This window comes from Panthera leo, chromosome D1, assembly GCF_018350215.1.
Source record: "Panthera leo isolate Ple1 chromosome D1, P.leo_Ple1_pat1.1, whole genome shotgun sequence".
Taxonomy (NCBI): Eukaryota; Metazoa; Chordata; class Mammalia; order Carnivora; family Felidae; genus Panthera; species Panthera leo.
Window position 1 is genome coordinate 61,915,533 of NC_056688.1, and position 18,326 is coordinate 61,933,858.

Consider the following 18,326-nt stretch of genomic DNA (forward strand, 5'->3'; position numbering starts at 1 on the left):
TGTAGCCAACTCTTCCAGAACCCTCCATCCCTCGTCTGCCCAAGTCCCATCTATTTCCTAGGAGGTGGTGGTGTGCTCTTTGGGGGCAAATGGAACATGGTACCTGAAGGGATCAAATTGGAAGGCCAAACTGAGGGCCTGTGCACAACCATGAAAGGAGTAGGAGACCCTTGGTTCCTACCTGGCCCAGGAAGCAGAGAGGGTTAAAACAGACTTTCAGCCTCACACTGTAGACATTTTGGACTGGATGTTTCTTTGCTGTGGGAGCTGTCTTGTGCATTGCAGAGTGGTTAGCAGTGCCTCTGGCCTCTACCCACTAGATGGCAGTAGCATCCCCCAGTTATGACAGCCAAATTTGTCCTCTGAGTTGGTTAAATGTCCCTTAGGGCAAACCCTCCCTCCCCCACTAGAGAACCACTGAGGTAAAACATTTCATACCCAGTGGCCCTACAGGACTGTAGCCCCTTGGGCCCAGAAGCTCCTTCCCCTTCCTTCTTCCTGCCAGCCCTGAGGTTTCACTTTCACTTCCCAGTCGGCTGTTCATGAGCTGCTACATGCAGGCCCAGCGCCTGTTCCCTGTTCAGTCAGTAAATGCTGACCACGCCCGCCCTGGCTTTGCTTCGCCACTAAAATCAGGAATCAAGACTTCTCCGCTGGGGCCTCAAGGTGCGTGGGGAGGTTGGGGGGAGGGGCAGAGGGTGGGAGACTCCAGAAGGAAGGTGCTACGCAAAGGTGTGTGAGTTCAGTATGTGGCTCAGACTTGCTCTGAAAGGAAGAAAAGCCAGTCTTCAGGCTTCCTGCTCTGAGCGCAGACAGACGGAAGCCAAGATTCTGGAGACAGATGGCCTGGAGAGAAAGGAGTTCTCAAGAGGTGGAGGGCATTGTTTCTTTCCTGGAGGGGCCCTTCTTTCTCTGGGCTGTGTCCATCTTCACTCGTCCCTTTCCTATTCTATAATTTTAATTGTCTACCTTGCTGAGGAGAACTGGAATCCTCTCCCTTTCTCTCTCTCTTTCTCCAAGATGAATAGAAAGTGTCTTCTCCTCTGCCCACCACTACCTCCTTGAAGAAAAGCTGACAAAAGAGGTCCCTGTTTTCCAAACGTATAGCAACCCAAGCTCCTAGAGTGAGTGGGGCAGGAGACAGAATGGAGTTTTGGGGACATGGCTGGATAATATTGAAGAGGAGGATTCTCTCACTCCCTTACGGAGAACCAGCTGCGGGGTGGTCTGTGGCCTTCCTGAATCTCAGCTGTTGGCCTGCCACCTGCCTCTGTGGCCCCCTTTTATCCCGTGTCCTTTGAAGTTCAGTCTCAGGAGTCTCCTGGCGCTTCCCTGAAGAGCATACACTTCCTTCCAGTAGTCCACTGACCCCACATCCTTACCTGCCTGAGAGCTCTTTCTTCCTCATTCTTCTCTGAAGACACACCTTTGCATGCTTACCTCAATTCTCACTATTGTTCTTTACTCAGAGCTAATTAACAGGAGCTGATTATTGCTCAGAAGGGGCCCAGAGATCCAATGGTCTTGCTAAGGAATTTGCTCCGTGACTGATGGTGACTGTGTCCCACCTTGAGCTCACCTGTGAGCAATTTGCACACTGATGGATTTGTTACATACCTTCTGACACACCCATTCTGTCCTGTATTCCCACTTTTCAGGAGTCATGGTTATGGTCTTCCTGGGAGCCTATGCTTTGCTCCTGAAATGGGTCCATTTTTGCCCAGACACTGATTGTCTCCCCAGGGTCCAAAACAAGGCCCAACCCATAGGATGAAATGGATTTATTTATTTATTCACTTAAACAGTTAATTCATAGGAACTAACACAGCTGTTGTAAAAAAAAAAAAAAGTGCAATGAATATGCATTCAACTTGCAGTAAATGTTAAATACATATAAGAACTTACAGTCTGGTTGGGGAGAGATTGTAAACAAACAGATAACTGATATGTACACAAGAAGGTGACTAATATTACTGGGGAACAGTTTTTAAGTATTGAATGTAGTGACATGGTAAAGGCCTTGCAAATTTAAGTAGTTTTCATGAAGGCCTCATTGTGAGGAGATATTTGAGTAGAATCTTAAGAATGTGAGGGATTTAAAGGCTTTAGCATGGGTTTCTTCCTGCGATTGAAAGGAGGCCAGTGTGGGCTGGGGTAGAGTATGCAGGGGGAAGAGAAGGAGGTGGCTTTGGGAAAGAGTAGGACAGTAGGAGGAGGTGTCTAATGTGGCCTTACCTAGAGCATAATGATGACCAGCTGATATTGGACGACATGCATTTGAATAGACAGGACTGGTGTCTGCTTTGAAGGGCACTCTGGTCCGTGACATAAGAACAGCCATGGCAGCACACTGAAGAAGAGCAATCAGTGATAGTTTCAGGGAGAGCGATTTTCCAGAATTCAGGCAGGAGACACAGGTGGCTCCTTCCAGGATGGTGGCAGTGGAAATGATTGGAACTAACGTGAAGAAAACACTCTTAGCAACTTTTTTTAAAAAATTTTTGTTAATGTTTATTTATTTTTGAGAGAGAGAAAGAGAGAGAGCGTGAGCAAGGGAAGGGCAGAGAGAGAGGGAGACACAGAATCCAAAGCAGGTTCCAGGCTCTGAGCTGTCAGAACAGAGCCCCACGCAGGGCTTGAACTCATGAACCGTGATACCATGATCTGAGCTGAAGCTGGACACTTAACCAACTGAGCCACCCAGGCGCCCCACTCTTAGCAACTTCTGATGAACTAATGAGGCCAGAAGCAATTTTATAAAAAGTGGTCCTATGCTACAAAAAGACTTTTTAAAAATATGATTTTTCAAAAACATATTTACCAGAGAGCTAGAGCTCTTGAAGAGAGGGTCATGAATAGTGTGGATTGGTGACATATTTAGTTTTGGATTCTAAGGAGTTCCTGAAGTAGGAACTCTGAATACAGAGGAATGGGGAGAGGAGATTGCATTATATGCAACCTGAGTTGCCCAGGTCTCTCCATGTCAAAAACAGGTCCTGCTTTGCCCACTGGCAGTTTCTGGCCTAGGAAACCAAGGGAAGTGTCTAGGATGCCATCTGGAAACTTTAAGGAACATCTTTCCCTGCACTCCACTTCTTGGAGATATTTTATTTTACTATACAACCTGCAAAGATGTGCAGAGTTGCATTATCAGAGTCCAGATGTTAGAAGAATCAAGTGTAGGATACGATCATCTGACACTTGTGGCAGTCAGCTGACTTGGGACTTCCATCAGGCAGATACTACTTGTACTCCCTTCCTATCTTCCTGATTGCTGCTGGGCTCTCGGGTCACTCTTGGACATTGGAGAGGTCCCTGCCTATGCATGGGGGCTTTTCCTCCTTCTGTGGCCAGTGTGGTGGCAACTGCTTTGATATCAACTTCTTATAGCCCCACTGTGAAAAGAAGGTTTATAGCCCCATGGTAGAATGCATGGTCCACACCCCTGTAGACTCTAGGTATTTCTCAGCATTGATTGGATACTGTGAAAGATAGCAGAGAACCCCACTCCTGTTAGCCCCACTTTTGGCTAATAGCTTCAGTTGCAAGCAAGGGTGGACATTATGTTGTGTAAACCTCTGGTCTTGCCAGTCATTAGAGCCTTGATCTGACCATTGTCACTGGAGCTAGAAGCTAAAAGCATATGGTTTTGGGACAATTTTCAGTGTCTGTACCATTGGCTAGATTACATTGGTCAGCCCACAGTTAGCTTTCTGTTTCACTTTATGGATGATTGGAGAAGTGAGTATATTTCTAGACCTAAATTTATCTCCACACAGCTTTCATTATGCCCTTATTCTCTCTTTTTAGAGCAAAGGGAAGATTATAGTTTGTTACAAACCTCATCATCAAACCTTTCCAAATTATTTTCCGAAGCCTGTTGTAACAAATTATGACTGGAATAATTTATTCTTTCACAGTTCAGGAGGCCAGAAGTCCAAAATCAAGGTGTTCGCAGAGTTGGTTTCTTCTGTAGGTATTGAGGGAGAACCTCTTCTATGTCTCTCAACTAGCTTCTGGTGGTTTCCAGCAATCCTTGGCATTCTTTGCCTTGTTGCTGCATTGCTCTGGTCTCTGTTGCCATTGTCAAATGGCTGTCTTCCCTGTGTGTGGTGTGCCCTCTCTTATTAAAGGACGCTGGTCATTGGATTTAGAACCTACCTTATTTAGTATTACCTCATCTTAATTTGATTACATCTGCAGAGGCCTATTTCCCAAACAAGATTACATTCACACCGGTGACATCAGCGTGGGGGATACAATTCAATCTATGAGAACAAGTATCATGACAAAAATATCCACTGAGATCTTCCTTTTTCTTTTTCTTTTTCTTTTCTTTTCTTTTCTTTCTTTTTTTTTTTTTTTTTTTTGCCTCATAGTTCCTTGTCTAGAATGAGTCCAGGTTCTAAGAATCAGCAACATCCCCATGCCACCACTGTGTGATATGCCTTCTGACAGACAACCAGCAATAGTTTTTGGCTTGGTTTGCCATTCCCACTCATGTGACTTGGCAGGACAGAAGCAGTCAGGTTCACTTAGCTTAGCTGGGGCATACAGGACAGGAGACACAGCATATCAGCATGGCTGCCTCAGGTGAGCTCTCAATGAGGGTCTGTACAGTGCTGCAGGTGGTACCGTATCCCCTTCATCAGGTCATTTGTAAGATCTGGTGGATATGTTTGAAACTAACATAGCATAGGTAAGTCTTGGTCCAATAAGCTGATTGCCTTGTATGAGCCTTGAGCATAGCTTCCAGGCCCCAACCAGCACAAATTTCGTTACAAGAGTCACAACCCACTTGTGGAAGCTGAGGTCTGTGCTTACTGAAAATAAGTGAAAAATAAAACAAAACAAACTGCTAGGAGAAGGTAATGCCAATGTCCTTTTTATGAGAAGAAAGGACTTAAGCCTGACGATGACCCTTTGTTCCCATACATTCAACCCAACCCCAGTCCTGTCCCTTTTATCTTACCTTTTCTCTTACCCTCATCTGCTTCTCTATTTCCTCTAGCAGCCTTTCCTCACTGATCCCTGATCTTTGGAAATAAGCTGTCTCTTTTGCATCATTTAGGAAGTCACATTTTTGGTCCCTGCAGGCATATTAATGCCAAAAGCCTAGAAACCCTCTGCACACCAGCCATACAGGCATTTTATTTTATTTTTATTTTTTTATTAAAATTTTTTTAATGTTTATTCATTTTTGAGAGACAGAGACAGAACATGAGCTGGGGGAGGGAAAGAAAGAAAGAGAGACATGGAATCTGAAGGAGGCTCCATGCTCTGAGCTGACAGTACAGAGCCCGATGTGGGGCTTGGACCCATGAACTGTGAGATCATGACCTGAGCCGAAGTTGGATGCTTAACTGACTGAGCCACCCAGGCATCCCTATTTTTTTTTTTTTTTTGTTTACTTGTTTATTTTGAGAGAGGACCATGAGCAGGGGAAGAACAGAGAGAGGGAGGGAGGGAGAAGGAATCCCAAGCAGGCTTAATGCTGTCAGTGCAGAGCCTGATGCAGGGCTCAATCTCATGAACCTTGAGGTTACGAATTGAGCTCAAATCATGAATCAGACACGTAACTGAGCCACTCAGGCCCTAAGCCATATAAGCATTTACATTTTTTTTTTAAGTTTATTTATTTATTTTGAAAGAGACAGTGCAAGCAGGGAAGGGGCAGAGACGGAGGGAGACAGAGGATCTGAAGTGGGCTCTGTGCTGACAGCAGAGAGCCTGACGTGGGACTCGAACTCGCAAACCATGAGATCATGACCTGAGTTGAAGCCAGACGCTTAACCGACAGAGCCACCCAGGTGCCCCATAGGCATTTTAAAAGCTATAGAAGATGTATCTTCCATCAACAAGGCATTCATATAGGTGACTTCTTCTCTCTAAAATATATTTTCCCTCTTTCTCATTCCATATCCCTTCTCACACCTTTTAGGTCAACCTTTGCTTATTTAAGGGGAGATATCTTTGATATTCTCCTATTTGGGAAATTATTAGTTCCCCCAAAACATGCCCCTCTGGGTGGTAGTGTTTATCATACTTTCCAGACCTCTGAAAGAAGACCCTGAGGAATTGTATTCACCCCAAATCAACTTACTGGATGAAATAATCTTCATAAGCTACTTCATTCAATTTACACATTTCGATAAAGAAAGTACTCTGATTTCTCAAGGACTTTGGTATAAAGAATAAATAGGTCATGTGATTTACAAATTGTAACTGGTTCTAAAATTCTTAGTTGTAAAATGTCTTCTCTGTCATAGCCCTTGCAGTTTCTGTAAGTGTCTCTGGGAGTGAATATGAGGGAATGGAGGGGTTCTGAATGGGACAGGTACATTTGGAGGTAAGCACTTACGTTGAAACCATATCTGTGGTCCCAAAGTTTACCCATTGGAGAACAGAGAATCAATGAAACAAAAAGACAAAGTGTGATAAAAAAAAAAAAAAGAAAGAAAAAGAAAAGTTCTAATCATCTATGGAGAAATGAGGAGGGTCTTTATGTATTGATCAAAGGTTACGTTCCTGTGTTCTAAGCACTAGGGATACGGCAGTGAACAAAAACAAAGTGTTGGATCTATGTGCAGATGACATTTTCGGAGTAGGATATTTAAGGAAAAGATATATATTATATAGTGATAGTAAGAAAAAGATGGCAAATGTACAACAGATAATATATTGGTAATTATTCTGTAGATAAAGTAATCATATTAGGTCCTTCTGATGAGATGATATTTAAAGAGGGCGTTGAATGAAGTATTAAGAAGTCATGCAAAAATCAAGGGGAGGTCAGTTCCAGGCTGAAAGGAGAACAAATGCAGAAGCCTGAAGCATTAGCAGCTTTCCCAGGCTACTGAATTTCATTTCTGTTTTATTTTTCCCCTCTTCTTTTTTGTCCTTTAATATTTTAGTCTTGGTTGATCCCTAGTATCTGCACAATTAGAATCTTTGCTATTCATGCCATTCTTACCTCATCCCCTTTCGATCTGCTCAGCCATCCAGGAGTCTTTTAAGCAAGAAGAGCCTCGGGAGTAAGGACAGGAAGAAGCCAGTGGACACGTACTATGGCTTTAAAAATCCTGAACATACAAGACGAGGTGTTCTGTCCCATCTGCCTGGAGCTTTTGACAGAATCCCTGAGCCTAGACTGTGGCCACAGCTTCTGTGAAGCTTGCATCACTGCAAACACCAAGGAGGCAGAGATCAGACCAGAAGGGGAAAACAGCTGTCCTGTATGTGGTGTCAGATACTCCCTTGAAAACCTATGGCCTAATCAGCATCTGGCTAACATAGTGGAGAAAATCAGAAAGGTCCAGTTGAGCCCGGAGGAGGAGCTGAAGAGAGACCTCTGCGTGCGCCATGAAGAGAAACTCCTGCTCTTCTGTAAGGAAGATAGGAAGATCATTTGTTGGCTTTGTGAGCGGTCTCAGGAGCACCATGGTCACCACACATTCCTTGTGGAGGAAGTAGTCAAGGAATGTCAGGTAGGCCCCAGGACGGAGGGAGAGAGGTAGAAGATGGTACTTGGGAAATGTCACCCTTCAGTCCTTCTTTACTCACCTTGGCACCCTGTAATCTCTTTCCATGTGTATCTCTTACACTGTGCTCAGCTTCCAATGCTTGAAGGACATTTCTGTATGTTCCTTACACTTACGTAAAGAATAAGCCTAGAGTCTAGAGCCTAGACCCTTCGCCATGAGTGGGAGGTTTTCCTTTTTGCCCTTTTCTTATATGGATGGGGAATTCCTTTCGCAAGCTTGGCTCTCATTTTCCCCCTCAGCAGGATGGTTGCTATTTAACACTGTGGATTGGATGTAGAAAGAGTGCCAGTAAGTATAGGATTTTTCCTGCCGCAGCACAGTCGATCTCTTATGAAAAGAGAGTATTAGGCTACTTGTGGTGAGGAATGGTGACTTCTGTCGCCCAGGAACAAAGGATGTATTCTCCTTAGCTTTTCTCCCATATCCTAGATTCTAATCACAATTTTTGTAACCTGGTCTCTTCTGAGATCAGCCTGATTTCTTCCCCATTTATTCTTTGCTGAGAAAACTCATAGGTTGACTTTGATGTGACTTTTTCCTCATAGGAGAAGCTCCAGGCTGCTCTGGAGAGGTTGAAGACAGAGCAGCAGAAAGTTGAGAAGCTAGAAGCTGACATCAGAGAAGAGAGAACTTCCTGGAAGGTATGAGGAGACTCTTTCTGAGAGGTTTTGGACAAAAGAATCTTGGCAGGACCTTCAGTTCAAATCACAAGGAAGACCCTTCCTCTTTGTTCCCTGGCACAGAATGCATCCAGAAGCCATTTAATTAGTTCTCCTTTTTGTCCAGTCTCTGTTGCAGTTGAGGGCTGGAGAGTGGATATGTTACAAGTACATGCAGGTATTTGGAATTGAGTACAAAGACAGACTCTTTGGCAAGGAAGAGTGGAAAATTCTGTCTTCAATTCCTCTTTTCCAGTGAGGCTCCAACACTTCCAGTGGAAGACACTAGGCAAAGGACCAAGATTTCCCCCCAGGTTCAAACTTGGGAACATGGTAATGCAGGCAGGCATGAGTGTTCAGTACAGCTATCTACAACATAAACCTCATTTAGTGTTTTTGTTTTTGTTTTTTAAGTAGGCTGCATGCTCGGCACGAAGCCCGATTTGGGCCTTGAACTCACAACCCTGAGATCAATATCTGAACTTAGATCAAGAGTTGGACGCTTAACCCAGTGAGCCGCCCGGGCGCTCCTAAATGTAAAAACTCACTTGGGTTTTGCATTTCATCCCAGGGTTGGCCTAGATAAGACAGTCTGAGGCCTGTTTTGGTATGTACTGAAAGGAAAATAGCAGGAAAAATACCCAGCTTTCTCAAAATTTGCCCCTGTGCCCTTATTCTCCTATCGGTTAGAACTCAATGAAAAATATTTCTTTTACTGGCTTCTAATCCCTTCCACGGTAGGCTTTCAGGCTAATAGACTCTTTACCTCTCTTGTGTGTCCAACCTTGCAGTACCAGATACAGACTGAGAGACAAAGGATAAGAACAGAATTTAATCAGCTTAGAAGCATCCTGGACAGTGAAGAGCAGAGAGAACTGCAAAAATTGGAAGAAGAGGAGAAGAGAATACTGGATAACTTGGCTGAGGCTGAGGATGATCTGGCTCAGCAGAACCAACTGGTGAAAGAGCTTATCTCAGATCTGGAGCATCGCAGTGAATGGCCAACAGTGGACCTGCTGCAGGTAAGAAGAATCCCTCAGTCTGGAATTCTTCAAACATAGTCTAAGTTACCTTCTTTTCTGTGTCCTTGGGCTCTAATCCTGGTGTTGACACTAAAAGGTTCCTTTGGTCTTCTGGAGCCCTTCTCTATTGGAGATATATATCATGGGCAGTTGAATATAAGCATTCCAGGGGAGTGTCCTACTTTTTATTTTATGAAGTAAGGGAATACATTTGACCTTGGACAGAAGATCTATGGTATCCAGTGATATTCTCTAGGCTCCTATTATCTTTGATCTAGTGTTGGACATTTGTCTAGTTCTTTTCATTCATCTTAGCCACAGGCAAATACATGAATTTTCAGCTTTCAGAAATATATCCTTTTTTTAATTAAAAAGTGTGTATTTATTATCACAAACTTCTCTTGTTAGTTTTTTTTTAACACAAAGAGATAGAATACTGAGCCTTTTCTTGTGAGGATCGGCACACATATGCATAGAAAGTATTATACTTGAGTCGTGTGAATCTCTGTGCAAGTGTGAATGTGTCTGTGCCAGGAAAGGTTGCTGGTGTCAGGAAAGCATGCTGGTGCAAATCTTTATTATTTTTTTAATTAAAAAAATTTTTTTTAATGTTTATTTTTGAGAGAGAGAAAGAGACAGTGTGAGCAGGAGAGGGGCAGAGAGAGAGGGAGATACAGACTCTGAGGCAGGCTCCAGGTTCTGAGCTATCAGCCAGAGTCCATCACATGGCTGAACTTAAGAGCGGTGAGATCATGACCTGAGCTGAAGTGGGACACTTAACCGACTGAGCCACCCAGGCACCCCACTTTTTTTTTTAAATTAAAAAAAGTGTATTTATTTTGAGAAAGACTGAGAAAGCACAAGTGGGGGAGGGGCAGAGAGAGAGGAGAGACAGAATCCTAAGCAGGCCCTGTGCTGTCAGCTCAAAGCCCAAGGTGGTGCATGAAACCACTGTAGATCATGATCTGAGCCGAAATCAAGAGTCTGATGCTTAACAGACTGAGCCACCCAGGCATCCCCTACTATATATCTACAGACTTGAGGGAACAATTTGAACTAATGTTAAAATTTAGACAAGTTTTTTTTTTTTTAAGCATTAATAGTCTGACTATGGTCCTGAGCATGAAGCATGATGGTCATTCAGGGAATTACAGACTTTTCATATTTTTGCTTGACTTCTTGTATATCTTCTTGCCTTTCTTTGCTGGATTTCCAAACACTTCTTTTGTTTTATTCTTGATATCAAGCAGAAGGATAATTGATTTTCATGTGTTGGCTGGTTTCCTTTGTCTCTGATGCTTGCATCATACCTTTCTTTTTTTGTATCAGAATCACCTAGAGTGCTATAAATAAAAGTAAAAAAAAAATAATAATAAAAATTTAAAAAATAAAAAAAAAAAACCTTAGCTCCTCAGGCCCATTGTAGTAAGATAGCTTTTGCATTTTTTACCAGGTTCTCTAAGTGATTATGATACCAAACAAATTTTGGTAAAAACTGCAATAGGTCTTTTTAATAAGTTGGGCTGGGAAAATAGAATATCCACATGCAAAAAAATGAAGTTAAACTCTTACTTCACACCATATACAAAAATTAACTCAAAGCAGATCAAAAATCTAAATGTAAGGACACAAATTATAAGACTCTTAGAAGAAAACATAGGTATAAATCTTTGTGACTTTTTACCAGGCAATAGCTTCACAGATATGGCACCCAAAATGGAAACAGCCAAAGATAAAATAAATTGTAATTCATCAAAATTAAAAACTGTTGTGTTTTAAAGGACGCCATGTAGAAAGTGAAAAAACATCCCACAGAATGGGAGAAAATATTTTCAAATCATGGATCTGATAAGGCCTAGTATTCATGATGTATAAAAAACCTCTAACAGCTCAATAATCAAAAGACAACCCAATTTAAAAATGGATAAAGGGCTTGAATAGATATTTCTCAAAAAAAGATATATAAATAGTCAATAAGCACATGAAAAGATGATTGATATCATTAGCCATCAAGGAAATGTAAAATCAAAACCACAATGATAATACCACCAAAAAAAAAAAAAAAAAAGAATGGACATTACCAAGGATTGACAAAGATGTGGAGAAATTGGAACTTTTATACATTGCTAGTGAAGATGTAAAATAGTGAAGCTACTTTTGGAAAACTGCTTGTCAGTTCCTCAAAACGTTAAAGATAGTTACCGTATGGCTCAGCAATTCCATTCCTAGGTACATACCTATGAAATGAAAACCTATGTCCGCAACTAAACGTGTATACAGAAGTTCATGGCAGTACTGTTCATAATAGCTCAAAAGTGGAAACAACCCAATTGTCCATTAAGCGAAGAATGCACAAGCAAAATGTGTTATATCCAAACAATGGAATTATTTGGCTCTAAAAAGAAATTAAGCACTAGCGGATGCTACAACATGGATGTACCTTGAAAACATAAGTGAAAGAAGGCACGCACAAAAGTTCCCTATTATAGGATTCTGTTTATATAAAGTCTGTAGTTGACAAATCCAAAGACATAAAAATTAGATTACTGGTTGTCAGGGGGCTCTGGAGAGGAGGCAATTATGAAATGGTTGCTAATGAGTGTACAGTTTCATTTTGCAATAATGAAATTGTTCTGGAATTAAATAGTGGTGATGGTAAATATACATTATAAATGTACTAAACCCTACTAAATTGTGCACTATAAAAGATGAATTATATGGTATTTTAATTACATCTGAGTAAAACAAAAAACTATGTAGGCTTATTTATTCCTTTTCCCTTGTTTATAATTCATCCACAAGCTCTTCACAACTCTTTCACTTGCCAACTTCACACAACTATTGTGTTTATGTTACTTGTCCAGGCATTTGTTTCACTTAAGCTAGCTTAAGTTGTATCTGTTTACTTGTAATAAAAACAATACTCAGTAGATAAACATTATAAGTTTTGTGGGATTAACATCCCATATTTAGATAAAATCTTCAAAGAATGACAAATGGGCCAACCAAGGAACTTACTCTTTTTTTTTTTTTTTTCCATTTGCATTTTTTATTTTTATTTATTTATTTATTTTTTTTAATATATGAAATTTATTGTCAAATTGGTTTCCATACAACACCCAGTGCTCATCCCAAAAGGTGCCCTCCTCAATACCCATCACCCACCCTCCCCTCCCTCCCACCCCCCATCAACCCTCAGTTTGTTCTCAGTTTTTAACAGTCTCTTATGCTTCGGCTCTCTCCCACTCTAACCTCTTTTTTTTTTTTTTTTCCTTCCCCTCCCCCATGGATTCCTGTTAAGTTTCTCAGGATCCACATAAGAGTGAAACCATATGGTATCTGTCTTTCTCTGTATGGCTTATTTCACTTAGCATCACACTCTCCAGTTCCATCCATGTTGCTACAAAAGGCCATATTTCATTTTTTCTCATTGCCATGTAGTATTCCATTGTGTATATAAACCACAATTTCTTTATCCATTCATCAGTTGATGGACATTTAGGCTCTTTCCATACTTTGGCTATTGTTGAGACTGCTGCTATAAACATTGGGGTACAAGTGCCCCTATGCATCAGTACTCCTGTATCCCTTGGATAAATTCCTAGCAGTGCTATTGCTGGGTCATAGGGTAGGTCTATTTTTAATTTTCTGAGGAACCTCCACACTGCTTTCCAGAGCGGCTGCACCAATTTGCATTCCCACCAACAGTGTAAGAGGGAGGAACTTACTCTTTTACTAGATTAGGGAATTTGGATGTTCTTTTCCAAAATGTTAAGATATATACTATTGATTGTGGTGCTGTCCCCTCATAACCTGTCTACTGAAAGTTCTTATAACAGCTCTTTTTATCCAAATCTTCATTGTTGTTCTTTGGACATTATATGTCTATTGTTTGCTAGAGGGGCTGTTGTTTGCATGAGGGCTACATTCAATACTGACTGGGAAGAATGAGCTAACAGAGACATGCTGTATTTGAAAATGGATGAAAAATTAGATGAGATTTTAGGTTCTTTCCCTTAGGAAAGGAAGTACTTCTTAATGTTTTTGTCATAGTTATTATATTGGGTCATTTTCGTTTTAGAAATTTTGTAGAATTACACATGTATGAATGATGATAGGCAATTAAATGATGGAGTGAAGATGGCACTTATTATTTTATCTGCTTAGTATCCTTTGGCTTTTTCTCGTAACAACACCTGGGATTTTTTTTCTGATGACACACCAATATGTCTATTTTTGTACATCTACTTGTTTGGGACTGAGAAAATCAACATTATCAAGGATGGATGGGTTAATCTTACCTAAATTAGTTTACCTAATTCCTATATTCCCACAAACCATGCAGGTGAGCATATGACCCAATTTTGGTCAGTGGCTTGGAGCATCAGAATGTATTGTCACAGTGAAGAAAGTTGTCCTTTTGCATGGGAATTATATCACTGAAACTAATGTAAACCAGGAGATTTTAAAGTTGCTATCAATTACAGTCTGAGAATAAAGTCAACAGACAGAGAAGAAAGAGAATTATGAGACACAGAAAGACTAGATACATGATAGTATTTGAGCTTCAAGATCCATCTGTGACTGAAATAATACCTCTCTGGCCACATCTTTTTTTTTGGGGGGGTGGGGTGGGGCGAGGAGTTTAAGGCAATGTTAGTTGGCTTCTTTGTCATGTACGACCAAACTATACTGATACAGAGAAGCAAAACTATTCCTCTGATTTCGTTGTGAACCCAGCTGGTGGCATTTAAAGGTAAGGCCAAATATATTGGTATATATTGTTGAAAACAAATAAATCCATAGTGGTGATGATATGGAAATGCAAATTAGTTGAAAGAAGTTAAGGATGTGGAATGGACTGGCTTGGTAGGGTGTTTTAGTGTTTGGGACAGGGACTGAATGAATATTGGTACCGTATTTGACAAATGGACATAAGAGAGAAAACAATTAGTTGGTGAATAGTAGGTTATATTTTAGATATTTTGAGATTCTAGTACCTGTTTCTTCTTCATTGTGTGATGTATTATCCTGTATACATGATTATAGACAATAGGCCATGATCAGGTTATGTAAAGTTTGGGATCCGTGACACCTGCATGTGAGCTGAAATTTAAGAAGTGGAAGAGGTTACCAATAAGCACTGTATGGAACAGAGTTTTGCTGTATATGAGCTATGTATTCTGCAGATAGAGCTAGTTTTACTTCTTTCCAACATAAATGCTTTTTTTTTTTTTGTTTTTATTGGCTAATTGCCTTGACTAGAACCTCTAGTACCATAGTGTTATGGGCTTTTTTTTTTTTTTTTTTTGCTGTTTAAAAAAAAAGAGTTTTTTTTTGAGAGACAGAGTGGAGGAGGGGCAGAGAGAGAGAATCCCATGCTGTCAGCATAGAGCCTGATGTGGGGCTCAATCCCATCAACCGTGAGATCCTGACTTGAGCTGGTCAAGATCAGCTGACTGAACCACTCAGGAGTCCCTCTAGTACCACTTTAAATAGAAGTAGTAAGAGTAGACATTCTTGTGCCTAATTTCAGGGAAAAAGCATTTAGTTCTTCATTAATTTTGAGTTTTTCATAGACTCCCTTTGTCAGGCTGAGGAAGTTCCCCCACTATTTCTAGTGGGCTGTTACTATTCTTTTTTTTTTTTTTTTTTCATGAAGGGATATTGAATTTTGTCAAATGTTTTTTTCCTTGTGTCTATTCATGTGACTTTTACTTTTATTCTATTAATATAATGAATTACATTAATTGTTTTTCTTATGTGAAATCAACTTTGCATTTCTGGGATAAATCCTACTTGGCCATGGTGTATAGATAATCTTCCATATTTTGCTGGATTCAGTTTTTTAGTATTTTGGTGAAGTTTACCTCTATACTCATAAGAAATGCTGGCCTGTAGTTCACTTTAATTCTGATGTTTGTCTCATTTTAGTATCATAGTAGTACTGGCCTCATAGAATGAGTTGGGGATTGTTCCCTTTTTTTCTATTTTTTGGAAGAATTTGTGAAGTATTTTTTTTTAATTATTTCTTCTTTAAACCATTATTACAATTCACCACTGGAACCATCTGGGCCTGACTTCTTTGTAGGAAGTTCTTGATTTCCAATCTAACCACTACATGTGTTAGGTCTATTCAGATTTTCTATTTCTTCTTGAATCAGTATTGGTAGTTTCTGTGTTTTGAGGAATTTGCCCATTTCATCTAGATTATATGAGTTGTTGGCATATAGTTGTTCATAGCCTTTATATTCTTATTAATTTTTGCAAAAGTCAGTAGTGATGTCTTCCCTTTTATTCCTGATTTTAATAATTTCTCTTCTCTTTTTTCATGGTATGTCTGTATAAAATCTGTCAAATGTGTTGATATTTTTAAATAGTTCACTTTTGATTTCCCTGATTTTCTCTAGTGTTTTTCTATTTTTTCTTTCATTAATCCTGCGTTACTCTTTATACTCCTTGACTCATGTTTTCTCTCTTCTCCCTAGGACATGAGTGGAATCATGAAATGGTGCGTATGGGTGACCAGGAGTTGTACTTTTGTGTTCTGAAGAAAGGTTTGTAGCCATAAGAGTGATCTGGTGGTCAATCAGAATGAAAAATCTTCCAAATCAGGGAAATTTGGATGTAGTATTTTTTAAATTGCTGGTCATAGACAAGGATTTAAGTGTTCCTTATCTATTGAAAATAGACGAGATTCTATGCTAGTGAATTCAGTGGCTGGAGGTCACAGAGGTAGGGCCAGTCAGGGTAATAAGGATCAGGGATTTCACTATTAGAGTCCTGTGACTTCACTTTGTCCTTGCTCTTCTTCCTGTAGTCCACAGGTGCTTGTCCTATCACATGGAGGGCTTCATCAAGTCCTAAAATAGGTTATAAGGGCAGTTCCTTTATAGTTACTTTGCTTACATGGGAATATAAAAGATTAGGTCATTTGGGGAGCCTGGGTGGCTCAATTGGTTAAGCGTCCAACTTTGGCTCAGGTCACAATCTCACGGTTTGTGGTTTGAGCCCCACATTGGGCTCTGTGCTGACAGCTCAGAGCCTGGAGCCTGCTTCGGATTCTGTCTCTGTCTCTCTCTGCCCCTCCTCTGCTCATGTTCTGTCTGTCTCTCTCTCAAAAATAAATAAACATTGGGGCGCCTGGGTGGTGCAGTCGGTTAAGCGTCCGACTTCAGCCAGGTCACGATCTCGTGGTCCGTGAGTTCGAGCCCCGTGTCAGGCTCTGGGCTGATGGCTCGGAGCCTGGAGCCTGTTTCCGATTCTGTGTCTCCCTCTCTCTCTGCCCCTCCCCCGTTCATGCTCTGTCTCTCTCTGTCCCCAAAATAAATAAAAAACGTTGAAAATTAAAAAATAAATAAATAAAATAAATAAACATTAAAAAAATTTTTTAAATAAAAGATTAGGTCATTTTACAAGGTTCTCTTTAGATTTCCAAAAACAAACATGAGCCCCAGGGTTAGTGACTTTGACCTTAGTGATATAATTAATTTTTTCCCGTTCACACACATTAGAAGCTTATATGGGAAAGTGTATTTCTTGTGGCTTAAGTTGCCAACCCACCTGACAGCATTAAATTCCTTACAAACACATGAAATACTAACCTTTGTAGTTTGGTGGTCATACTTCTCCTTTACCAAGGGTTTTTAACTTTTTTCAGAACACCGGAAATCTCCAATGTTATTTGTGGGTCATACCACTGGGGTTCAGGCTTTGGACTAAGGCACAAGTTCACAGGCTCTCAAAAAGAGACCTATGGATCTCACATCATAGATAGGATCCTCAGCCTCACTACTGATCTATCTGCCTGGGAGCACACATCTATGAACTCTCCATGAAAGACCCACCGTGATGAATTTCCGACATATTGCCTACCTTTTTTAGAGGTAGCTAAGGCTTTTTCTATACATTATTTCATCAAATTTTCTATTATGTCCACGAGGTATCAAGAAAAGGGTTAATTATTCCATTTTTAGAAGAAGAAACTGTTTCTTTGAGATGAAAACCTTCCCAAGGTCACACAGATGGCAAATGGGAAGGGAGACATGAGCACATTGCTTCTGGCTCCAGCATCAGGATTCTCCCTTCCCCCCAGGTCAGGCTTCTGAGGGAGGAGGGATCAAGTGCATCAGTGGCATGGAAGGAGAGAGGAAGGCAGCTGTGTTGTTAGGATACAAGGAAAGAGATACAGGAACAACATTTTTTTGTCATGCCTAGGAGTGAGATCTGGACACTAAGGAAGCCAAAAACTGTTTCAAGAAGACTGAAGAGTTCATTCCATGCTCCAGATCTGAGGGCAATGCTGCGCATACATAGAGGTGAGGAGAGCCAGGACAGGAGGGCGGGTATGGGAGCCCTGTGGTGTCAGGGACCTAACTGGGGAGCTGGTATAGTTTCAAAGAGAGGATAGAAAGGAGGGTTTTCAGAGGAGGGATATTGCTTTAGGAGATGTGGTTATATCTAAGGGGGAATAGCTAGGTGTCCAGTTCATCATCTCAATTACCAGTTTATGGTCTACCAGGGCTCCCGTCTGCTGGCCCTTCTTTGGAGAAGAGATAGGTATTGGTGCTTAATCATTTGCTTCTAATCAACATCATTGAATCTTTTATCATTTCAGAGCTAACACATGTCCAGTGCTACTGGGGTAAGAAGTTACTGGTTCTTCAAATCCCTGGGTTCTGATCCCCTTTCAGAAATTTGTGATTTCAGGGCACCTGGGTGGCTCAGTCAGTTAAGCGTCCAACTCTTAATCTCAGCTCAGGTCTTGATCTCAGGGTCGTGAGTTCAAGTCCCATGTTGGGCTCTGTGCTGGGTGTGAAGCTTACTTTAAAGAATTTTTTTGTGATTTCAGAGATCTCATGATCTTCGCCCCATGTGTTTATATATATTATATATGTGTATAATATATATAATATTATATATTTCTCTATATATATTTAGTATAATATATATATAATATTATATATTTCTCTCTCTCTCTCTCTCTCTCTCTCTCTCTCTATATATATATATATATATATATATATATATATATATAAATACATTTCTCCAGTGTTTTGCCCCCTTCCCCAACCCATAATACAAGCTCTACCTGGTCTCTT

At 40.7% G+C, this 18,326-nt stretch overlaps 1 protein-coding gene across 3 annotated transcripts in view; it reads left to right on the forward strand.

Annotated features, from left to right (window-relative positions):
• The first annotated feature begins 400 nt into the window (after window positions 1-400).
• Window positions 401-18,326, forward strand: part of LOC122201386 (tripartite motif-containing protein 34-like) — a 38,020-nt gene continuing 20,094 nt past the window's right edge. For 2 of the 3 annotated variants that reach the window (XM_042907245.1, XM_042907244.1), the window contains exons 1-7: window positions 401-666; window positions 6,998-7,487; window positions 8,090-8,185; window positions 8,995-9,225; window positions 15,714-15,736; window positions 17,443-17,543; window positions 17,843-17,869. In XM_042907245.1, the coding sequence (XP_042763179.1) occupies window positions 7,068-7,487; window positions 8,090-8,185; window positions 8,995-9,225; window positions 15,714-15,736; window positions 17,443-17,543; window positions 17,843-17,869 (898 nt within the window). In that variant the 5' untranslated portion in view covers window positions 401-666; window positions 6,998-7,067. The remainder of the gene's footprint in view (window positions 667-6,997; window positions 7,488-8,089; window positions 8,186-8,994; window positions 9,226-15,713; window positions 15,737-17,442; window positions 17,544-17,842; window positions 17,870-18,326) is intronic. The other variant, XM_042907243.1, reaches the window with a different exon arrangement.